The sequence below is a fragment of the Triplophysa dalaica genome, chromosome 1 (genome assembly GCF_015846415.1).
Source record: "Triplophysa dalaica isolate WHDGS20190420 chromosome 1, ASM1584641v1, whole genome shotgun sequence".
Lineage (NCBI taxonomy): Eukaryota > Metazoa > Chordata > Actinopteri > Cypriniformes > Nemacheilidae > Triplophysa > Triplophysa dalaica.
The window spans coordinates 6,824,393-6,850,269 of record NC_079542.1 but is presented as its reverse complement, the minus strand read 5'-3'; the positions used below and the strand labels follow the sequence as shown (position 1 = coordinate 6,850,269).

Here is a 25,877-nt window from a genome sequence, read left to right as displayed (position 1 = left end):
TACATCTTTTTCTACTTGACTTGGTCGATCACCCCGCACTTATCATCTGACCCATCAGTACTGTTAAAATGCCATTATATGTAAAGTGGTCAATTTAGAGAGACGTGGCATGACACTAAAAGATGTGAAAAGCAATTAAATATATCAAGCTTTGCAAGGGAGACAGAGCTTTAACATTTATTGATCGAATAAAACAAAGTTGATGCAACCTCAACAAGACGCAGTCTATGCAGTATATTTTTCGGAGAATTTCAAAGCATCACAGTTAACATCATCACCAAGCAAAGCTCTACAGTACATTGCCACTCAAAAGCATAGAAATTTAGTCTGTTGCTATGTTTTCATATTTCACTGTGATGTAAGGCAGCATCCTACATCCTATACAGACTTGGCACACCTGGCAGAAAGCACTTATGACCACTATATTTCATTCTTGTGTACTGTTTTTTGCATTAAGCTAGTCTCATGTCAACTGAGCTCTTGTCATTAGTTCACGAGCAGGATTTTAATAATTCATAGTACAGATACACTAAATCAATAAACATCAAAAGTATATGTGCTCAATTGTTGCTTCTTCTATGGATACAAAGTTTCAACTTTACATTTCTCAAAATATGTAATATGTTTTTCTAACATTCTTTAGGAGACAAAAATATAATCAAATAAGATTAGTTGTCAATTTTGGCAAAACTGAGCACACCCAGAAATATTGATCTCACTTGAAACTATAAGAGAGAAGCATGTTAGATCACTAAAACATAGTGTATAAGCAGGAGATTCCATTAAAAATGTACATTTACATTTTTTAGTTATAAGTGGCTTTTAGTGCATCTTTTTGTCCTCTGGAAATCAAGCCTACAGCCTTTGTACTGATAATGCAACGCTCTGCACATGATCAACAGGAACAAAGATATTTGAGATATTAAGGGGCACCAACAAAGTCAGATCATTATTTTTGTGATTTGTTATTCCTAATTTTCTGAAAGTGTAACTCAGCCTATCTTCTTGGTCGCCCTTTCTCCTCTTGTCTCTTCTCTCTTTCAACAGGAAATGTGGTAATCAATAAAAAAATGAACAATCTGGAAAAAGTCAACAAAACTTTTCTCCCAACTTGAAGGTGTAGAAATGCCTCACATGTACTGTTATAAGTCACAAACGTGCTTATCCTCCAAACAGACAATTAAGAACAAATCCCTGTTGATTTAAGAGCCAAACAATTTATCCTTATACTTAACAATGCTTGATTTAGCATTTCTGCACGGATTTGAATAGAAAAGCTGGATGTTATAGTTTAGTAGAGTATTCTTTGGGAACTTTGACATTACACCCAACTCTGTTGATTATTATGCGCTTTTCCTTTGCTCCTGCCTCTCTTATTTGGACCAATTTCTCGCAAGGTTATGATCTCTCAACATGTTTCCTCAGTTGTTTCGCACACCTTTCCTGACCCGAGCCCCATTATCGGAACATAAGTTGTCAATAGGTCCTCTTGCAAAGCTGCTCCAAAAGCACAACCAAACCTTACACTTTACCATCTGGCCTATTCTTTTATTTCTACAAAAGTCCTGGTCTTTTCTTTTTTAAATCTAATTTTATGTTCTTTTAGTGATGCCATTCTGAAGATACATTTCTAACTAAAGATTAATTAAAAGACCATTGAGAAGAAACAATGTTACAGCCTCTGTCTGAAAGCCACAGCTGATGCGTATAAAAGGAGGAAATAAACAATGTTAACTCACCTGAGGTGTCATCCCGTGACAGAGGTAAAGGATTGGAATGTTGTCTGTGTCAGGCCCTTGGTCGAGACACAAGTCTCTTTTTAAAGAGTTCTTCAACTGAGGAGAAAGAAGTGAAAATATTTTTTAGAATAAGTTTTACAACTTCAATCAAATGCATGACGGCATATTGTTTGTTGTTGTCTCTGTTAAACATTAAGTCGGAACATGAGTGTTTTCTGTCTCTCTGTAGGAAATGTTCTGTTAAACCTGCAATGGAGTTGATGCCGAATGATTATAAAAGGAAAATGCTGTCAACACTGTGATCCATTCTGTGTTGCATGGCAACACGTGAAACTTGATGCTGTGGCTTCTTAAGGAATGTTTTTTTTGTTGGCAGAGAAACAAAAATATTTACTTGCCAAAGCTAAAGTATTTACTATTAACTTGTTATTTGCAGTAACTGTTGAAACAATGCAACATCATGCCGCTTGTACGTTTTTACCAAACAGACGTGGAAGAAAGAGACCATTCAAATTATTTTTATTTTATCAGCATTTCTAAGCGTATTGTGGCAATTGCAGTCCAGGATCTGTTGAATTTCCAAGTCATCCAACATTAATGTGAAGGTTATCACATAAATAAAAATATAAATATATTTCAACTTCTGCACAAATATTACTGTATTTTGTGTATATGTTGTGATGCTTAAAAGTGAATATAAACTTGTTTTCTTTGCAGTATTTGAGGTCTGCTTTGGGTGAATTATTGTTAGTAGTTAACAGAATGAATAAAAAATGAGAATTTTACCTAAACACATACCTTTAATTAGTACATTCAGAAAAACTGAAAATAATTTTGAAATGGATCCGTGGCTGATCCTTTAAAGCAAAAATACCATAAGAAATACAACACATATAAAGAAGATGTGATACCACCGCTCTCGTGTCTCTTTCCACACCTGTGTCGCGATTTTGATTACGACTACTTTTCCACTTTTTGTGAGATGTAAAAGGGAAGTTAAACTTGCTTACTTTCATATGAATATATCACCCAGCCATATGTCACAATCATGTGTCTAAAAACAGGTAAATGTCTATGTTTACCTGTGGCATGGTGCTGATATCAGTACAGCTGCGGCGTACTGCGACATGCTTCATTACAAGCATAACGTCACAGATAGCGTGTGAAACTAGAGGCTGTTCCTCAGTTGCATCCTAATGTGATTCAATTTTCATTTTTAATTACACTTTCTAATTATAAAATACAATTTTCATAAGTGTATGCGAACGCACGAATCCTCCAAATCCTTTTCCTGCCAAGTCCTCTGGGAAGTTAAACAGGTTTATCGCCATGCACTATTTTCCACACATAACTTGAACTCAGTGTGACTCTGTTTACCTGATTTCACCTCTGGTATTTGCTAAGTTTACCGGCAAATTAATTTTTGTGTGACGCTTCAAAAACATCTTTTTTTCTCCGTTGGTTTAGCGGTTGATTGCGACGGTTACGTCTATTGAAAATAATGTTTAAACACAGGACCATATCTGTGACAAAAGTATTCCTAGCGGGGAACTTCAATGGATCTTATCTGTGCTTTGGCATTTTCCGTAGGATTTAGCTGAACACCGCTGTGCTTTTTATCACTGCGTGCTGAATTTCCAGCCAATGTGATTGACAGGCTCATCAAATGCAGTCACTCGGAGTAAAGTAATGAGGGCGAGAGCTATTTCTGAGCCCTTTACTCCCAGAATTCATTTCAATAAGGCTGACCTATTTTCCACAGTTTCTCCTTCTTAAATTTGCTCCTAGGGAAACACACATGATGAAACCACCCTAACCAGACAACCTGCTAGAGAATCAATAGAGTCAAGTATATTATGATTGTCTAGTAGGAAATAAAAAAGCAAATGAATTGTTTGCACTTGAAATGCGCGGCTACGCTTCAGTGGCTACTGGGCTATTTTGTAGGTCGTCATTTTATCAAGCAACTGGGAAATCCTGTCGATCCGATGAATAGGTGAGCGTGTGACTCAGGTGGCAGCCTCGGTGGTATAATATCTAGCCATTTACAAAGGACTGTTACTTATTCAGCAGTCATAGGAGCAGGGGTTTGCTTTGTATAAAGCGACTTCAGGTCTGTGAGGAGAGACTTTTCTTGTTCAGGGTTCTGCTAAAACAAAATCTGATTCCAGATACACACTGCTTTGGGAAACAAACCAATTTGGCAACATTAAAGAAACAGTTGTGCCCTTTTAGTACAATATTCATATCAAATATTATACAAAAGCTGCATATGATCCTCATTCTGATCGGATGAGCAAGGTTTCAGGAGTTATTGATTTTCTCAGCCGACATGTTGAGCAATTACATGAACTCTTTTCCAACTGACGATTTTCTTTTTATTAAGAAATAAGCATTCCACACACTAAATATTTCATTGATGTTCTCCAAAGGTCACTTGAATTTGTTTTGGATCATTAAAAGTTAAGGTGCCTTGGAAGCGTAACATGCGTTCACGAACACTGTCTGTAAAGTCGTTGTTTTAGTTTACGGACGAAGCCTTTATTTGCTTTATTTATAATGGTGTTTTTTCATTTTCTGTGCATTTACAATCACTCTCACTTCAACAGCAGGGTTTAATATATATAAACTCACCAATCCATATGCAATAGTGTCTGTGTACATTCTCATCTCAGGATAAATGTTCACTAGATACCAGCGGAATGTCTTACACTGAAGCTTTTTCCTCAACGCTTTCCTTTCCGTGATGTCACCGATGTCAATCCCTGAGTCCTGACGATGCAAACACACACAAACATGAATACAGAGGAAGAGATACAGATGGATTTCCTTTCTTCTTTGCGTTTCTTTAACCAATCCCCTACAATGAGATTGGCCTCTAATGAGGAATTGGCAAGGATTTCGGGCTGTCAATCGATTGTAAATTAAACATTTTTACAGAGTTAATGAATTCAGTTTCTTTTTAATGAACGAAAACTAAATAATAGGCTGTAATAATAATTAGATTTGGCAATTTGTGTGGAAAACACTTGTGGTGCAAATTTATGCAACTGGTCTCATCCGTGTGAAAAACAACGGATCCTTTATTTATAAATTGCATGCAAATCTGCAAAAATACAATAATAAAACCACTTTCTGGACTGAAGGGATGGCATTTTTACTTTTGGCCTGCAGTCCATCACTAGTATAACTGACGATAAAAGTGTCGATAAAAGTGACATTTTACCAGCTAAAAAAATAAAAGACATTACTTATGTTAAAGTTATGTTATGGCAAAATTGCTTAATACATTTTTTTTTCTGTTGAACACAAAGAAGATATTTGGAAGAATGTAGGGAAGCAAACAGTTCTGGGACACTTTTGACAACCATTTTAATTGTTCCTACTAGTCAATGGTGGCCAAAAACTGTTTGGTTGCAAGCATTCTTCCAAATATCTTTCTCTGTGTTCATCAGATCAAAGAAATGTATACAGATTTGGAAAAACCCAAGGCTTATTAAATGATGACAGATTTCTGGGGGGGGAACTGTCCCTTTAAAGAGCCCGTCTGGGTTTGACATACAAATCAATTACCCATAAATTGGGTGTTTTCCATTTACCAACAAATAGGTTCTCCGTGAGGAAAGCTTGTGTGCGCGACAGTTTTAATCAGCTGTGAATGCTCAGAGTATTTTTTAGGAAACTTCACAGAAAATATACGATAAACAGCTACGATAAATTCAATAACATACTGTATTTAACATGCATTAACAAGTTATTATTGACAACCTTACCAGAAAAATAAATAAAACCAGGAATAAATCGCAGACACGAGTACACATTTTTTGTAATTCAGCCGTGAACTAGCTACCGGAAATGACAAACAAAGGAAGATCCTAGCTTTGCACAACGCGTTAGAATCACGTCTTTGTTCCTGCGTCAACTCTAATTTCCTTCATCCTCTTCAACGTTCGGCTTAGGCTCGGAAAACTGCTGCAATCTCACAACGCCCTCCGCTCTTCCGATCTTAATTGCCGTCTCGCTGATGAATGCATGAACAGGGCCAAAGCTCTCTAAATAAATGGAGCACTGTAAAATATGCTCGGAGGCAAGCTGAGGGCTGGAGAACTATAAATGAGGTAATGGTTGTTTAATAGACAGTAACAATAACAGCTGTATTTCTCTATGCATTCAGAATCACTTTTTGACTGCCTTTGTAATCAGATCTATTTTGCATAAGCTTATGCTGTGCACGACAATACGGTTAACAAAAGCTAGAAAGAAAACTGAAGAGCATTTTTATTTCCAACAACAGAAAGAGAATATTTACGTATAGCATTTCATAGGATCTGAGATTATGTTAGCAACCCTGATCTAAGAAACTGGTTCAAAGGCATCTGCATCCATTCATCATGTGGCTCGCTTTCCATCTGAAATTTTCCATCTCATACTGATATGTGCATCAATAAATAATAAGTAAATAACGTGACGGCTGCCTCCACGTAATCTGTCTTCATTCTGTTATATTACAAACAGCGAGAAATTTCTGTTTATTTGTTTATTCCTTCTGCACTGGGCATCACGGATGTCAGATCACCTAGCCACTGTGGTACCTGGAGGTTGGCTGTCGAGAACCAGTCATCGGCAGGATAACTCGGGCATACTTGTTTATCCAGCCTGACAACCTCAGGGTGACTATGTAACCTGGTGGATATCTCAGCTAAGATGAAACAACACCATCTTTGACTCAATCAGCCACTAGCCAACTTGGCAATGTTTGCTAAATTTCACCACACAGCTAGGCACAACAACACTAATGGTAACAAATAACCCAAAATGTTATAATATAGCGTTGAACTGCTGTTGCATTTACTAAGAAAAGGTTAGGCTATGTTCACATTTGACTTCTTTTTTTGACAAGGAAAATCAATTGACATTGTTGCTTTTTTGGTAAAAAATAAATAAAGCTGCAGCGTTGTGATTGCAAATAGCAGCTGGCAATATTCAGAGGCAGCGTTTGTCCACGAAGGCAGCTCAGAGAGACAGACTTCTTTGGCAGCGTAACCAATTCTATTTTTAATTATAAACAGAGAGCGTCTTTGCAATAACTAATCACATATTTTAAATCTACAATTCTAATTTCTCGCCAGAAATTCAATCAAAAAGTTATTGGAAGTGAAAATGAAACTTTTATACGAAACTATACTCCAACCGGCTTTTCGGCCAGCATTCAATTTTTTCTAACTTTAACCTGCTCGACCAATCACCTTGCTTGCATGTTGTTATGGAAATGCCAGGTCTCGCTGCTCGCTTGTCATTGGTTAGCATTGAAAATGTGCATTTGTTTTTAAAAGCCGGTTTGCTCCATAGGAATAAAATTTAAAACAGACACTAGCAGTTTTAAACGAGATGACAAATGTGAACATAGCCTTACACCTCTAAATGCATTTGTATAAGAGCATCTGACAAACGCATCAATGTAAATGTAAGGCAAAATTATGAAAACTTAAAATTACCTTATTTAAAAATAAATAGATGTCTGTTACATGAATATATGTCAACATTAGCGCGGATGTATACCAGCTTAACTGCACTGTACGGGGCGAGAACGAGATTTTTCAACTCGCGTGATTCGCGTCATTCGCGGAAGCAGAAGCCGCCTCATCACCTCATGACCAGGGCTTCATTCGCGCGATTCGCTCAGCAATTAGGTCTATTGCCTCGTTGCATTGACACATAAATCACTCGCGCTTGACACGCCATTCGCGTTTGGTCTGAACACAACATAACGTTACTGTGAAATTACCGCATCAAACGTGACGTGCTAACATGGATGCAGCTATGAAGCCGCCGGGTTTGCTTCAGGGAATTTTATTTTTTAAGAAGCTTCCCAATAGAAACATCGACAAGACTAAGGTTGTTTGCACCTTGTGCAATGCGGAATTGGTTTAAAAAAAACACTTTCTCTCAACAGGTAGTGGTCTAGCTTTAGTTGAAACCAGTAAATTTGTATTGGCACCTAATGTATTATGGCTCCTGTATGACATATCGCTTGTTGCTCCCTCACACTTGACATATATGGCTTGAACCAGCACATGTCCTTACCTCCTGTAGAATGTTCCAGGCCATGTAGACGTGGCTCTTAAATTCATCCATCCACACTTCAGCCACCCTCAGAGCATTTCTGCGCACATGCACAGTGAGATCCTCCGTGTAGGGTTTGTGAGCACGCTCGATATGAGCGATACGAGCACAGGGCAGCACCTCCACACTTCCACCACACTGCCACACCTACACACACACACAAAATTACAGTGTCATGTGCAACATCAAAATCATTTTCATGTTTTTTTTTCATTTTCATGAAATTCATAAAATTATTCTTGGCAAGATAGTTCTCATGTCTTTCCCAAATATATAGCTCTTGAAAAATAAGAGACAAGACTAAAATGTTTTCACGTTTTCCTGAAGTTACAGTAAAAAAAAAAACTGGACTAACTGGGAAACACAACAAAAAAGGTGAAGTTTTCAGACCTTGAAAGTTAATTTCATAAATTCATTTTTAAGAACAAAATACTATTTTTTACATGTATTTAAGAAAAGTAAAGGCATTTACATGTATTTAAGAATGAAGAAAAATGTGTATTTCTCAAGTTTGTTTTTGTAGACACTCTATTGGAATGGAATTCATATCAATAATACACTTTAATTGTACATGTATGAGACATGTTGTTCACCACCAAAACTTAAGAGGATGAAGGTGATTCCTCAAGAAAGTCACTTCAGCATTATAACTGACCGTTTTCCCGCACGGGGATGATCTTAAACCAGGAGTAGGGCTAAGTTAAGTTAAGTTAAGATATTCAAGTCCTTTTTAAAAACATGCTTTACATAAATATTAATGGTAAATCTTAATACAAAACAATTGCACTAATATATTTTAAGGTATGTCAATGAAAGTTGTTTTCGATTAAGACACTTAAACCCTATCCGGGAAACCGCCCTAAAGCCTTAACAAATACATTTTATAATATGTCATAACATATTTATATTTATGCAAAATTTCAAACTAAATTTGAAGAGAAGAGCATAATACCATTATACTTGGTTAAATTTCAAAAACCACAGTTTGACATTAGCACGTACTGTATTAGAGGTCAGGACTTTATTTTAAAGTCAGAGAAAAGATATGAAGTAACTGTAAAGTGTGCTTTTGCAGGTGCCATCTGCCTTCACAGTAAGCAGTTAGATGAAGCTGTCACAATACCTCAAAGAGGACTGTTTATCAATGTATAGCTCACTGTTAAGGGGTGTTTACACGGCAAGCAATTTGCCGTGACAAAGTGACCTGAAGTAATTTATTTTCAACGCGAGTTGGCAACTGCAGTAACATGAGCAGCAGCGGCTGTTGGCGATGTGTCAAAACGTACAGCAACCGCAATCTGAAGCATCAAAGTGTTTCAAAGTCATTGAGCAACAGTGAACATAATGAGCTCTGTGACATCTATGAAGGAGACTGAGGTCTTCATAAGACATGTCAGCCTACAGTGGCTGTTGTTTATGCAGTAACAAAATGAAGTGAGATTTAAAAAAAATGTGTGTGTGCATTATGGGAACATCTTCATGGCAAAGGCATGACAACATTCATCTCATTCAGAGTAAACATAGGTATTTGTACATAAAGTGTGATTCTAGCACATTTCCATAAGATTCAATTAACACTGAATCCTATTAACAAATAAAAATCTGTATATAAATATTTTTCTACAAAGTCGTTTTGATCATTTTTTAATATTCTTACCATTTCGAATAGCAGTGCTGTCAAAAAGTGCTTTTGTTTCTTTTTTAAATATTTATTATTAAGTACACAAACATACATGTGTACATTTAAGAAATGTGTAATACTTTATATATTTATACATATCATAAAATATCTAAATATAAATTTCAAATTTCAAAAGATTCATACATAATTAAGCAAATATTTGTTATATATACACATTTATGTGTGCATTATATTTACATATAAACATACACGCACACGCACACGCGCGCACACACACACACACACACACACACATTGTATAAGCACAAACATCTACTTTGGAATCGATTATAATTTGACAACTTTTATATTTCTATAATAGATCCATATAATTTATCTATACATACAAAAAATGTACCTATGAATATTACTCAAGAATACCTACGAATACTAATGAGATCCCCCTGAACATTCAGACGGAGGACAACATGAGCCGTGCAAAATCCACTCCCACGGTGACATGTATAAGACAAAGGTGAAAATAAAAATACGCTGACGTTGGATGCTTTCCCAGATCATTGTAAGAACTGCAATCAAAAGCACTTACTAGCATGTACTAAACTGGCAGTTGTTCAATTGAAAGAAACAAAGAAAACAAAGATTCTCTGTGTGGGTGGAATTGCTGTTGTCACAGATTATTGTTGTTATTGACCATAGCGTGCATTATGGTCGGTTATTACTCGGTTATAATTTACCCTTGTCAAAAACGATGTTAGACAGTCTTTGGTCTACTGTAAGAATCACGCGCAATGAACTGATTAGTGGGTGGTTTAAAAATGTCTGTTTCTGGAGTGTGTACGTGACTGTGCGCTCATGTCATCGCATGCTTTTAGCCCTTCTGTCTGTCTGCCAGTTCTCCTACGGGTTCCTCTAAAGTGAGAGAAGCAAGGAGTTTGTCAGAGATAACTTGCCACTTTTCTCCAGTGTGCTAACATTCGTTCTCAGTGATCTTCCCCATGTTTGAATTTATTCTATCGTGATCACACTGATTGCAAAGTGCACTGGTTCAGATGAGCCCAAATGTCATTCATTTCCTGGCACAAACATTTGTTCAAGAGCGCTTCATTTCTGTGAAGTGTAGTGTACTCCGCTGTATATCACAGAGACGTGGAAGAATATACTGCCAGGAAAACAATGGCTATATGGAACATTAGTCTACGGCTTGCCGCCTACTTCACAGTGAATACAGCCTACACTTTCGTTTTGAAATAGCATGTGAAACAAGCACATATTATGTAAGGGATAATATACAGTCAGCTGGCTATAATTGCAAAAAAAAGAGTCATTTAACAGCCTGAAGAAAGTTATTTTGTGATCATGAACAATCGGCTGTGCGTTATCTCACTTAAAGGTCCAGTTTGCAATTTTCTGGAGGATCTATTGACAGAGATGCAATATAATACACATAACTATGTCTTCAGAGGTGTATTAGGACCTTACATAATGAAGCGTTATGTTATCATAACCTTAGAATGAGCTATTTCTATCAATACACTGCGGGTCCTTTTGCATGGAATTCGACATAGCAGCCCTAAATTAACAAACTGCTCTACAGAGCGTGATTTATAAATAGATTATCTCCTTCGGCATACAAGCGAAAAAGTGCGGACATCTTCTGTTCTGTCAACCTGTGTAGGGTTTCGAAAGGGAGGGCTGGAGTGAGCCGTTGGTTGCAATTCGCAACCTCACCACTAGATGCCACAAAATTCCATGTTCACTGGACCTTAAGGTCACAGCTTCTTACCAAATACATTTATAATTGAAATGAGATTTTGATTTGAGTTTAAAAATAAACACAGTGACTACATACTATTCAGAGTATAAGTTCAACATAGTTCTGAAAAAGCAAGCACGATCACATTACATACTACATATGACAGAAAGATTAAAGGGGCCATATGACACGGCTAAAACGAATATTATCATTTGTTTTAGATGTAATGCAATGTGTATACACGATAAAAGGTTAAAAGCGCTGTATTTTACACATACCGTGCATGTACCGTGCATCTTAGCCCCGCTTCTCTGTAAGATTTTTTTACAAAGCTCCTCGCTGTGAAAAGCAAGGTGTGCTATGACTGGCCAGTTTAACAGTGTAGTGATTGGCCGAATATACTGCAAACGTGAGACGGAAATGTAACGCCTCTTAGTACAATTTGAAAGCTGATGTTCCAAATATGGTAAGAGGTACGCTCACCTTACTTGCGTATACATTTGGGCAGTCTTAGTCAAATGATACCATGGACGTAGATTTGTGGGGGTGTGGTTACACGAGGCGTTTCAGGCAGGTCTGTGTGAGCATTCGCTTTTAGATAGAAAGCATCTTTTGTTCCGACACTTTAATTTGAGCAATTTTACGTGTCTAATACATGCATGGGCAACTTATAACACACCAAAGACACAGAAAAACACGTATTTACGCCATATGACCCCTTTAAGAGTAGCACGCTAGTCTGTCAATCTGAACACAGCCAATCAATTCCACTACTTTCTTCCTTGTCAGAGGAGATAGAGGTGAATCTGGCACCAACATACTGCGATCTGTGTGTGTTTTGTGCGAGGTATTTTTGTATCGAATTTGCAACCCTGCAAAGCTCTAATGAAAAAGACTGGTAAGGATGACATCTCTATAAATACCAGCTTCTGAGTTTCTTTCACCTTGCTATATCGAGTTTTCTAAGCTTAACTAACTGTTATGCAAGTCGACATACTGCATTGAACCTGAGCAGCAGTAATAAAAGCTGCTGGAAACGAGAATTTATGTAAAGTAGCATTGATCAATTATGCTCCAGCCGTACCATCTCAGAGGACAAAATAGTGTGCGGAGGAGACTCTTTATTCTAGATAACAGTAGTTACCTTCTATCACTGACTAGAAAAAGGCCATCTGTTTCAACTCCTGAGGTGATTCATCAGCAAACCCACATTCCCTTTAGATACAGTGAGATTTCAAACAATGATCTTCGATGTCCTTTAGACCTTGGCCTGCAGCAAAAACACTAGCACCAAGCTCAAATTTCTTTATCCTTTACTCAAACCCCTCCCAGAGGAGAGTAGAACGCTACACATGCTATGAGTTTACTTAACAAACATGCAGATAAGTTCTTGAATTGATCAACAGAATTTGTTTTAGAGATGGTAGCAAATTTCATGAACAAAAGTGAAGACTGTTCACTGAACGATCACACTTCTTCATGATGACCCATTTATTTTATCTCTATAATTTGCTTACATGTTCCACATAATGTCCTTTCTTTTTTCATGAGATTGAGGAGGCATTTCATTTGCATATTACATAAATGCTTCATGAAAGCTCACACTGTGCGACAATCTCCGTTTGTCACCTCAGAAGGTTTCAGACAGCATGTGATTCATTTCCGTCTCACCCACTTTCAGCATTTAACACAAATTAAAAATATAACACTTACGGCTGTGCTGTCCTGTATCATGACTGCTGCTAGAGAATTCATGGGTCTGAATCCTTAGGAATGTAATCCATGAACCTCTGCATTTTTTAAATGTTTTTTTTTATATTATAGTAAAAACATAAAATCTCCTGTTTTAGTTTAAGACTACATCAACGTTTGAAAAAACAACAACCAACAGAGCATTTATAACCATATCAAAATGTTAAACATATATCTGCAAGATGTAAGATTTAAATATTTACAATAACACAAAAACGAAAGTGCTTTCTGGACCAGTTTATCATTTTGACATCATTTGACTTTAACACACACACACACACACACACAAAACTGCATAGAAAAGAAATCATGACTTGAGTCTGAGTTTTTCTAATTTTAAATTGACTACTTATTAATGCGTACGCATTAAGGTAAAATGATAATTTTTGTTTCATTCTGTAAACTACTAATAATAATTCTACCAAAATTTAATTGAAACTGTATTTGCATTTTTTGGAAGCAAATGAAAACTGGAGAAACAGGTCACATTACTCCATATGGAACAAGATTCACTTTTAAGCAATACATACTCTGCATGATACAATTTTATTTTTCTGCAGTTTTCATTTGTCTTATCACGCTTTCACATTGCTGTTTGATGACTTTATGCCACTCCTGAGGTTTGATTTTGTTGAAATTCTGTACTGAAATGACCACAATACTGTACATCTAGAAATGCTGATTAAAGGAACATTTTTAATGGTCTGGTAATTTTCCACGGCTGTATATTTGACTTTTATACTGATGCAGAGTTCATCTCTCTTTGGAAGTGTGTATGAGAACTTTATATACTTCAGACACATGAAGCCAACTAATCCTATAGGTTAAATGACGTAGATGGCAGTAGCTCTGACTAAAGCATCTCTAGCTTCTCACAGCATCATGTCCTTTCAGTGCTGTTACCATCACCTGGTATAAACAGTGTTTGAGTGCATGTAAAAATGCACCACAATTTGTCTCTGTGTGACTTTCAGCGCAATCAAAATGATTCACTTTACATTTATCCACAAAGCAGTGAGGGACAGTGAAAAACTGCGTCTCCGAGGAAAATTGCATGTGCTTTCACAGAAAAGCAATCAGTGGCCCATTATCACGCATAAAAATCTTGAAAGCATGCCATTCACTGAGGGAAAATTACCAGGGAGGCTAATGCCGACCCACTCTGTCCTTTACTGTGACTGATGATTATATTTTACCGTGCCTGGACAGACTGGTCAATGCATTGAAAGTCAACCCGTTTCAGGGCCGTGCTGACTCTCACAGAGTGGCAGGGAGTTTGTCCTCTAGTCTTTGGATTTTATTATTGGATTTACTGCATGACTCCGTATGGATTTTCCGGCCTGAACTTGTATATAAAGTGCTATTAAACAAACCTTTCAGCCACATTTGAAATGCAAGAATTTCATTGCACTTCATTTCATTGGCATTTATTTAAAAGGAAGATCGCATAAGTACAATCTTACAAATATGTTAAAACCCCAAATGACCAAAAAATGATATGCTGCTCAAGTATAAACACATACCAGCTGGTTATAAATTGAAATATATTGAAGCTGGGCATAATAAACTAAACAGAGTGAAGTGCGGATGACACAAGTTATTGAACTTTTCAAGCTGTTTGGAAATATCCCCTGGTGCAACATGGATTTTATAGTATGCTATTATTTATGTTTTGTGTGGAAGTTCATGATGTTTGACCTGTTCTCTAAACAACTAAATGTCTGACTGAGAAAGAAACCTAAATCTAAATAAACACATTTCGGTATAAGGACCGAAAGTCACTCTTAATATTAATATGGATGGAAAAATGCTGTTTGCCAAAGTACACAAATTTGTCCAATGCTGGCTTCTATCTATGATCAATAACAAACACCTGATCACATGTTCTTGACAAAATCTTGGCTTTGGGCTTTACAATTCATTATGGACGAATTTTATTTTGAAATTAAAGGTTGGCTTAATAATGCTTATTTCCACCCTGAAAATAGTAAAAAATACTATCCAAGCATTTCAATTATAATGAAATGAAAACATTAAACCGCCCAGACATTGACTAGAATGGGTCGTCCTTCAGACATCTCTACACGAACTTGAGGGCAGTCACAGAGAGGACGCTGTTCCCTTTGAGAGAGCTACAGAGTTCAGTCGTTAAAAAGGAAGTAAAGGTGAACCTGCCAACTCTGAGTAACACTGGTCTGTAAGGCAAGCTGGCACAAAAGATGCCATTACTTATAAAAAGAAATCTGTGAAGTCATGTTAAGCGAACGTGTGGCGAAAATCCGCGGCTCGAATCTCACACCTTGAGTGAAAGTGGTAGTTTTGGGTTTGTAGTCATGCTGTGGGGCTGCTTTTCATCAGCAGGGACTTGACTTGGGCGTCTTGTTAAAAAGAGGAACGAATGGATGGTGCAAAATGCTGTGCAATACTGCAAGACAACTTGTTCAAAAAGGTGAAGCGTAATGGTAACTTTTCAGCACCGCAATAATCTTAAAGCAGAGAAACAACATTTCCATGTGGGATTTGTAATTCAATTAAATAGAAAAGTGTTATTTGCAAAGCGGTACGCACATAACTACCCTAAGGGTTCATTAAATTCTTATAAGACCTAAACCAATAAGACATTAGAATCTGAGCTATACTGTGAATATAATCATGGCTGTGGAGCATTGGTAGTGTTAGGCGAAGTTCTTGAAATGTGTTAAAAGTCCACATGATATCACAATTGGCCCTATGGTTTTTTTTTTTATGGCTAGCGAGAATGACCATTTTTGTGGCGATCAATTTATATGAGAGAGAGAGACGTGCGCACTTTATAAATGTGTCAGCGCTCGACAGTGTGGAGCATATTTAAGTGTCAGAGAAAGACACATCACGGAACTTGCCGCACAGGAGTACATTTCTGAATGAATGTCTTCATTCAGACCGGTCGGTAACTTGTAAATGGCGCTCACGTCATCCTTTTGGCTTTGACATCATACAGTGGTCGTGCACACAATTCTCTGTACTAAACAACTTGTCAAAGTATGTTCGGTGCATCCCGGCAACAAGTGCACCTTCTGAAGGGCAGTCAGCTTTTATGGGCGGAGTTTGGAGGAGAGACGTGAACTGAAATGGTTGTCAGTCAGAATTGCTTGCATGGATGCTTTTTATTTCCTTTAAATCATTTTGCAGTGTTGCCTATAATAATTCACAAGTTTTCTCTTATTCCTATTTTTAACTTTTAATGTTAAATGACACTTTTAATAAAGTGTTTTGATGTATAGAGTACAGTACTTTCAGCAGTCAGTTATAGCCCTAATACAGGTTATAGGTTATTCAAGAAGGGAGAGAGCAACATTTTTTGTTTTAATTAGTCTACAAGTTTTGCTCAATTATTATTTTAAATAATATTGTATTACTTAGAAAGACAAATATAAAAAACACATTTTTTTGACTATTCAGTTTATGCAACAATGAAAAAAAATGGATAAATAAATAGAGATACAAAAAGCAATGTGCGGTATTCGGCCTTCGGCCAAGTGTTTCATTTTTATTCGACTTTGGCAAAAAATTTAGATTTGGGTGCATCCCTAGTTTCCAAGACGATAGAGTGAAATGTCCTTCAGTATTTCCATTTTCCACTCACTATTTTGCTAGATAGGGTTGAAAAGGGTTTAATCCACACTTTTGATTAACAATGAATGCAAAATCAGCATATTTATTTCAGTTTGAATATTGTTTTATATTTTTGATTGAGACTTGGGTCACTACCACTTTCTAAATATGCTTTTCCTTGCTACTTTTATGCATACCAAAACTGTGACCTTTGAGTATGTGAAGTGTCCGGGGTTGTAATCACAATATTTTCGGTTGAATTAGTTCATCATCTGGGTACTTAAAGGGATAGTTCACACAAAAATAAAAATGCTCTTCATTTACTTACCCACGAGCTGTTCCAAATCTGTTTACATTTCAGAAAGATATTTGGAAGAATGCTTGTAACCAAACAGTTCTTGGCCACCATTGATTACCATAGTTAGGAAAAATTTCAATGGTATTCAAAAGTGCCCCAGAACTGTTTGCTTCCCTACATTCTTCAAAATATCTTCTTTTGTGTTCAACAGAATAAAGAAATGTATGGCTACTGTAAAGCAATTTTCTTACTGTAGTAGTCGATGGTGGCCAAAACCTGTTTGGTTACAAGCATTATTTTAAATATCTTTCCCTGTGTTCATCAGAATGCACGATTACAACCAAATAAAAACGTTTTTTGACAAGGTTTAAAGTAAATGGTAGCAGGTCTGAGCTATCCTGCCAAGAATGAGACATTACAGCCGTTAATCTTTCAAGAGTAAATCCATTATTCTTATTAGCTCACAGTCTGTAGAGAATGACATTTCTCACCCTCACACCCAGTTCCACGTTCTCTCCTCCATAAATCTCCATCCCTTCATCCAGCAGTCCAATCTCCTCAAAGTACTGCCGGTCCACCACAAAGCAGCCAATCAGGGCAGGACTCCTAGAGAGCCAAACACATAATAGGTCAAAGAAAATGACACTAATCGTTCCTTAGCATATAGCATCAGAATACAATTACTGGCCATGCATTTGGAAAACCATTTGCGCTGTAATAAGGATGAACTGATATGAAATTTGACAGATTGTCAATAATTTTCTTTGTTTTTTGTTTTTAACCATATGATGATTTCATGATATTACATTTAAAGTGGTTAACAGTTTCCCCTCCTAACACTAAGTCTCCAATCTAGAATTACACATGGATTATGTAAAAATGGGCGATTTTAAGTATAGACGTATATGAACAAATATATTGCATTAAACATGCATTCAATCACGCTTTTTACTCTTAAGTATTTTCTCTTATTTAGTTTTATTCAAATATTTATCATTTTATTTTATGTAGCACATTTAAATCTACTTTTTATTCTTTATGTTTATTTAATTATATATAGTGTATTCAAACGTGCTTTTTATTCTTTATTTGTATTGTATTTTATTTAATGCGTTAAAACCTGCGTTTTATTCTTAATTGTTTTATTGTACCTTATTTTATTATATATAGTGTATTCATACCTGCTTTATTTTATTTATTACTATTATATGTTTTATATAAACCTACTTTTTATTCTTTATTTGTAATTTATTTTATTGTATAATGTATTCAAACTTGCTTTACATTGTTTATTTACATTGCATTTTGTTGTATTTTATTTAGTGCATTCAAACCTGCTTTTTATTCTTTATTTGTTTTTGTTGTACTTTATTTGAGTACATATCGTGTATTCAAATCCGCTTTATATTATCTATTTGTATTTTATTGTATTTCATTTTGTATAAACAGTGTATTCAAACTTTACATTGTTTATTTGTATTTGATAGTACTTTTTGTTAAAATGCTTTAGCCATTGGATAGTTAAGTAGAAAGGTGACTGTTGAATTATTAGAATATTCATAATTCATTGAACAGATCACCTGATGGGCGCAGTGCTGTTATTCAAGTTCCACCAGAATTTTGTCGGGTTCAGATACCGACACCACAACTCCCAGTCAAAGCCCTGAGCTGACAGCGGGTACTCCTCGATCTCAAACGTGTCGTATTTGATATTGTCAAAAGATGGAGATATAATCCTGGTTCGGTCATCTTTGATTCTCTGGAGGATTGGCTCAGCCCTGCAAACATCAAAACACTCAAATAAATTACATGCCCAGTGAACATGCTGTGAAAATGTCTGTGTTTTTGTTTGTTTTGAACATATAATAAAACCTTAATCGTAATGATTCAAGGCATAAAGAATTTAAAAACAGGAAACTCTGTACAATCGATGCTTTCTCAATAATAAAACAGAACCTTTTCAGTCATATCCACAGCACGGTTTCAGGACAGGTTCAACATCAAAGCAGATTAAAAGCAGGAATTTGTGGGTGTCTAAATCGCGCAGATCTGGGTCAGAATGTAATGAGCCCGACTCCGAACCGCTTTAAAATTTAAACCTTTTTAAATTAAGTTCATTGAAACCTTTAATTACATGTTCCATGTAAAAAGGAAAGTCATACAGGTTTGGAACACGTTTGTTCTGAGTGAGCTGGCCCTTTAAGAAATGAGAGGCTGCATTTCTTTTCATACCTCTACCGGAAAACTATCCTTCAGTTCATGTCAGCGAATGAACAACGGGAATGCTTTAGACCATTTGAATTGAAAGGAGCAGTAAGAGTAGAGTTCTCATATAACCCACCAGCCAGTGTTGAACTCGACGTGGGCGTCAAACAGGGCCACCACCGGGGCAGAGGAGGCTCTCCAGCCACTCACACGCGCACGAATCAACCCCTCCTGCTTACTGTGCCGCACCACTTTAATGAAACCGGGCTTCTTGGTATTGGTCTCCATGACAAAGTCCTGTAATTTCTCCTTTAACTCATCTGGGAGGAAAGCGAGAGAGAAAGAAAAAAGAGAGAGAGAGCACATTATAATGTGTCCTGGAGGATTTATCCTCATCCTTGGTCAAAGAAAAGAGGATGTTGCTGTTTCTCTGTGTGTCAATATGAATTCCCAGGACTGCCTATTCTATCTGTGTTACTAGATGAGCAGAATTGAACCAGGATGCTGAGCTGCATGCGGTGCTGAGTCAGATATTGTTGTGCTCGCAAACAATGCAACGTTCATAAAGTTCATTCATCACACATAACCTCTCTTAACCAGCTTAAACAGAAGCTATCTTAAAACTCTCTTAAACAGAAAAGCGCAAAGAGTTCCCACTCAAAAAAAACATCAGAAGTCTTTTGTTTAGTGAAAAATATAAAGGGACATTCATTTTGTTTGTATTTTCTTTAATAGGAAAAGTCATTTACCTGGATATTTGAAATTTACACAACATATAAACTTGGGAACCTGGCACAGATGTGTACAATGGTTTTACCCTGGTTTTTGAAAGCTTTTTCAATGGAACCGTTTGATGTACCACAGGGGCCAGCATTCTCTCCCCACGTGCATCAATAAGCCTTGGCCCGCCCATGACCCCGAAGCCGGTCCACCACTGTTCCTACGTTGGACCACTTTTGGTAGATACTAACCACTGCAGACGGAAAAAACTACAAGAGCTGCAGTTTTGGAGATGCTCTCACCCAGTCGTCTTGCCAGCAAAATTTGGCCCTCTTTTCCTTTCGCTTGATCATTTTTCATACTTCTAACACGTCAACTTTAAGGACAAATGTTCAATTGCTGCCTAATATATCCCACCCTCTAGGTGCCGTGATGAAGAGATAATAAGTGTCATTTACTTTACCTGTCAATGGTCATAATTTTATGCCTGTCCAAATATCAGTAAAACAAAGCTTAGTCATTATTTTACATTTTATATAATATTACAACCTGGCAAAATATTTAACTGAACACAAAACAGTAAGAGATATAACCCTAACACTAAATTTCACAAAATAAAATAATTTTATATCTGTAATGTTTTTTGTACTAGGCCTATAGATATTACATTGACACAACAACAGTACATTACATTCACTGTTTGCACACTAAACTGTGCACTTTATAATAGTTTTTTGCCTGTAAGAAGCACACAAACTTGATTAAAGTCTGTTTTGTTAGTTTAATTTGAAAAAATTGGTCACCAACCAAAATTGGTTTGGGGACCACGGGGTTACCCAACCAAAAGTAGAATTTTCCTACTGTATTTCTTCTTCGGTGGGACAAAAACTACAGATGGTCCAACCACATGACAGAGAATTAATTGTATACAAACCCTATCTGTCGTAGTTCCTCGTGGTAGTCGCATAAGTTTAAAAACCTTTCAAAAGCATAAAATAGCCTTTCCAAAGTTCTTCAACAGTTTGAAACGAAAATGTTTTTTTACCATAAAAAAGTCACAGTACACAATAATGACCAAATGTCCTCTGAGCATATTTGCTAATATTCCCTCAGGTTCGATTAAACCCTCAAAATATGAGGAGTATGATACAAATTCGAGAAAACACCGAACAAGATATTAATATGACAAAGCTATTTGGAAAAAAGAGAAACTACACCCTATCAAGGAATATAAAAATCCATAAAAAAAGGTCACAGGATACATTGTCCACAATTTTAAGAGCATAAAATGATCATTGGTAGGTGGCTAGAAATTATTTACCATCCCTGCCTTTGAGCAAATGATATGACTACAAAGCAAACATCACATGCTTTATATTCATAAAACAGGCCGATAGGTTTTATAAATGGTACCTTATGGACACGGCTTTAAATGAATGATATCTATAAGAAAAAAAGGTTACACTGTATACAACAGTATATTGTATGTATAGAGCCACAGAATGATTCAAGTATGGGGACGATTGAGTGAAATACAGTGTTCATCCCCTTACAGTTATTTTTCTTGACTTGCCTGTCATTAATGATCATAACACAGGACACAGGCATGGCAGAAGCAAAAGCTTATTTTTTACATTGCCCTTGAGTGGGATGTTGTGCTTAGGCTGGCTCACGACTATAGAATTTATCCTTGAGCGACCAGCATCCCTGATCGAACACTGAGATTGTGGAGTTGTACTGGCGAACGTGAAGAGAATGTCTTTTCTAAAAGCCAGACGATGTTGGATGTGAACAGCTTGTAAGTCTACAAATTGCTCTTATACGTTTCCCCTCCTGCAAATATGAGTTTTATGATGGAACTGGAAGACGGCAGGTCTTCTGAATGTATACCAAAGCAAAAACTCTATCCTTTATCTCCATCTCTATCTCTGTCTAAATGAATAATTAAAATAAACAAGGAAATAACAATTGATCGGAATGGTAATGACTCATAATAAGGCTAGATATTATTTATAATCAAATCAATAACATGAAGTTATGACTGAAAGCATTCATATTTTATACGCATTAGCAAAGTAAGGGATAATGTACAGGTAGCCGGTTGTAATAGCAGAAATAAGCCCCGACAGTGTGATCACACTGAAGGGGCTTATTTCACGATAACAGCCGGATGATATTAAATATCAGGCACGTCCTTCACTGAAAACTCCAAGGCTAGTTTTGAGATCATGTTTAATATGAGATTGACCGAGGGAAGGTGTCAAACCTTTTGAGTAGCCATTTAAATTAAATCTGTGGTGTTAAACTCACTTCGAAGCTCTTCTTTTTCCCATCCATGCATCTTTTATTTTGCCATATCTAAAGTTGGGAAGTCATGTCAACAGGGTGAGACCGTGGTTCGAGTCCGGTGAGTAATTGTGAATTAGCGCCAGCTGTGCGCACACCGGGCTCGAATCACGTAGGAGATAGGGAGCATAAAAGGAACGAGCGACCGGACCGTCGAAGAGAGAGGACCGGGCCCGAACTTGTGTTTGTATTTATGTTTATGTTATTTCGCCGGCGGTCGTCCGTGAGGGGCCGCCGGCTGTTTTTATTTCTGTTAATAAATGTTTAATGTCTGCCGGTTCCCGCCTCCTTCCTTCCATTTTATTGAGATTTGTTACAGTGGTGCCGAAACCCGGGAGGAAGGAGAGACATGCTGTCGGAGAGTCCTCGCCGCCGAGTGGCCTCGCGGTGCCGGAGAGTTCGGGCAGCGCGGACGAAGGGCGTCCGCCAGTGGCTGCCCGAAGCGGTGGCTCTGGGGAAACGGAAGTGCACAGTGCGGCCACCGTCAAAACTTCGGTGGAACGGCGACCTTTGCTGCCGCGCCCCTGGGTCGAGGTGGGATGGCTTTCGTCCAAGTGGGAGCGGGGGGGTTGCCGCCGTCCGCCAGAGGCCGGAGCCTGTGTCCGTCCCCCGAGGGGGAGGAGCAGGGGGCGGAAGTGCCGGGTGAGCCACCGCCTGCCAGAGGCCGGAGCCTGCGTCCGTCCGCCCAAGGGGGAGGAACAGGGGACGGGGAACCCGCCCCGACTCCCGGATAAAGGAGGAGCCACCGCCGGCCGCCAGGGGGCAGACGGTCGAGCCGTCCACCGAAGCCCCAGGGCCACCGCAAGGCACCGCGAAGGAGAGTACTCCGGCTGGTTGAGGAACGAGCGGCAGCATGTCGGGGAACCGGATTTTTTTTTTTCTTCCTCTCTCCCCTCTCTCTTTCCGATCGCTCCGAGGGCTCCCGTCTCCGTTGTCTCGTCTCGTCGCTGCATACCCCCCACCCCACCCCCCCCGAGGGAGGGAGCTTGCACAGTCGCGGGGGTACCCCCCGGCCTGTGAGGGGTGATGGGGGTATGTAGTAGAGTAGGCGGGGCGAGACCGTGGTTCGAGTCCGGTGAGTAATTGTGAATTAGCGCCAGCTGTGCGCACACCGGGCTCGAATCACGTAGGAGATGGGAGCATAAAAGGAACGAGCGACCGGACCGTCGAAGAGAGAGGACCGGGCCCGAACTTGTGTTTGTATTTATGTTTATGTTATTTCGCCGGCGGTCGTCCGTGAGGGGCCGCCGGCTGTTTTTATTTCTGTTAATAAATGTTTAATGTCTGCCAGTTCCCGCCTCCTTCCTTCCATTTTATTGAGATTTGTTACAGACCTCCACTTTGGGTTTTAGACAAAGATGGCGATAGAGAGGAAAAGTTGCAGATCGCAGCATTAAATCGGGTGAAACAAACGGGGTAGCAGCCACTCTCATATTAATCTTGAGTACCTATAGAGTAGTATTGCATACATCGTATCTTCGAAGAGTATTTAGTTCGATCACATTAATAAAAGATGTACGATTACTTCCGAAATGTTTGTGCCGCCTTCTTCCTGTCAATTCACTCATCGCATGTGGTGTATAGGTTAATGCCGTGTGTACAGGTTAATGCAATGTAAGTCGCTTTGGATAAAAGCATCTGCCAAATGTAAATTATTATAGATTTCATTATTTTTATTCAATTCCCACTGAAACGCTGAAAAGGTGATTTTTAGATCATCTTAAACAATGAAGTAGCTATTCATCATTTATCCACAGCAGTTCATTTATCTAGGCTTGTTCACAGGTCTTACGTACAGCAAAATTAAATTTGACTTGTTATGGTCTTGAGAGATTGACTGTCATTGACTGTCAGTCAATTTTTGACACAGAGTGTCATGTCTCAAGTGTTCACGACCCTTGTGTTTGTATGTAAAGACAGAGCTGTCAGAATTCACGGGATGATACACTGTAACAGCCGAACAAGTGGGCCGCTGGTCCTCCAAATTGTGCAATTAATGGAATGTCATTTGGGTCACTTTACCCTCGTTCTCCTCGTATCAGTCATGGTGACATCGGCACCATAATGAAGTGTGAGCTGAACCCGGCAATGTTTCGCATTAGGGAATGATGTCCGTAGATAATACTCACAATTGAAAGGACCTGATGTGCTCCGCAGAGCCACTGAAGTCACGACAGTTAGCGGCAATAAGATTACAGATGCCGGTCGTAATAATACGGGTAAATCGGTAACACATTGCTCACTGGCATACATGATGGGATGACATTAAAAAATAATATCAAAGACAGCATGTTTTGTTTAATAGAGATGTCTGCCTAATTTTAAATGACATCCGGGAGAAATTTGTGTGATACCGAAACATTCAGGTGTGGACTGATAAATGTTGCACCGATGTTTTTACCTTGTTAAAACCTGGATAATCTGTGAAGTTACAGATTGTTTTTAACATGAGGAGCTTTTCTTGTGAAATGCTAAAACATTTATCTCACCTATGTTAGCTTGCCTTCTGCCAACATGCCATTTGCAATATGTTACAGTATATGCTGTTTCAAAACAATTCAAGAACGATAATCATTTAGTACTTTCTTTACAGTTTCTTGCCAACATCTCTAACCAAGGTTTTATTATAGTAAAGTGTATGAACCATGTTTTTTTTTTGTCCTACTGACCACCATTTGCATTGCCATAGTTTAACCACAAAATACGATGGTTATACTATGTATGAATACAGAATTTTTTAATACTGTGGTTTTACTACAAATAGAGCTGTCACAATATGCGATTTTTACTATACGATAATTGATTTCACTATAACAATATTATCACCATATCTACTGTAATGTTTTCACAAATAAATAAATAATGGTATAAGTCAAATTCATCTTTAATTTTGTTTTGCGTTTTCTCTTTTAAGGCCAACGAATCACTCAAAATAGTGTTTGTTAGTAAAGCAAAATTTTAAATAAGCGCTGATCTATTCATAGTATCATACTATTTATGTATTTTAAAGGGATAGTTCAGCCAAAAATAATCTGCCATTTATTTACTCACTCTCAGGCCATCCGAGAGTGATTATGGAGTAGAACCATAAAGAAGATTGTTTGGTAAATCCGCAGCCCTCTATGCTTGCCGTGAAGTGACTCTCTCAATATTTTCATACATATGAATGTCATTTTTTATAATATTAGCCATACTGTACAGCATCAACACTCCCTTTCTGCAGGTGGCGCTAAACGTACCAGCCATTGATATGCCATCCGCCTCCAAATACTACAAGAAGAAGATTGCGATTGTGTGCAGAGGCTGCACATTATGGCTAATATTTTAAAAAATGACATTCAATTTAATGAAAATATCAAACGATTCGCTTCACGAAACGTCAACATGTCGCCAGGAGCCGCTTTTTGGAATGATGTGCTTTAGGAACTCTTAGAACGGCGGCCCCTATGTACTCCTATTATATTAAGCAGAGAAGGTTTATTGTTAACAATCAATCTTCTTTATGGTTCTACTCAAGAAAAAATGTGGCCTACATCTCGGATGGCCTGAGGGTGAGTAAATAAACTGCAAATTGGAGTTTTGGGCTGAACTATCCCTTTAAATGTATAGTATTAACACAATATCGATAATCATAGTTTTTAATATCACGATTATTGACAATACCATTTTGTGACAGACACCCCTTCTACAAATAAACAAAAACTT

At 37.8% G+C, this 25,877-nt stretch overlaps 1 protein-coding gene across 1 annotated transcript in view; it reads right to left on the bottom strand.

Annotated features, from left to right (window-relative positions):
- galnt18b (UDP-N-acetyl-alpha-D-galactosamine:polypeptide N-acetylgalactosaminyltransferase 18b) overlaps nucleotides 1–25,877 on the bottom strand; it is a 69,704-nt gene that overhangs the window by 12,274 nt on the left and 31,553 nt on the right. The window contains exons 5-10 of the mRNA XM_056747980.1: nucleotides 19,243–19,426; nucleotides 18,482–18,679; nucleotides 17,393–17,507; nucleotides 7,824–8,009; nucleotides 4,374–4,511; nucleotides 1,740–1,835 (exon numbers count right to left, since the gene is read on the bottom strand). Of these exons, the coding sequence (XP_056603958.1) occupies nucleotides 1,740–1,835; nucleotides 4,374–4,511; nucleotides 7,824–8,009; nucleotides 17,393–17,507; nucleotides 18,482–18,679; nucleotides 19,243–19,426 (917 nt within the window). The remainder of the gene's footprint in view (nucleotides 1–1,739; nucleotides 1,836–4,373; nucleotides 4,512–7,823; nucleotides 8,010–17,392; nucleotides 17,508–18,481; nucleotides 18,680–19,242; nucleotides 19,427–25,877) is intronic.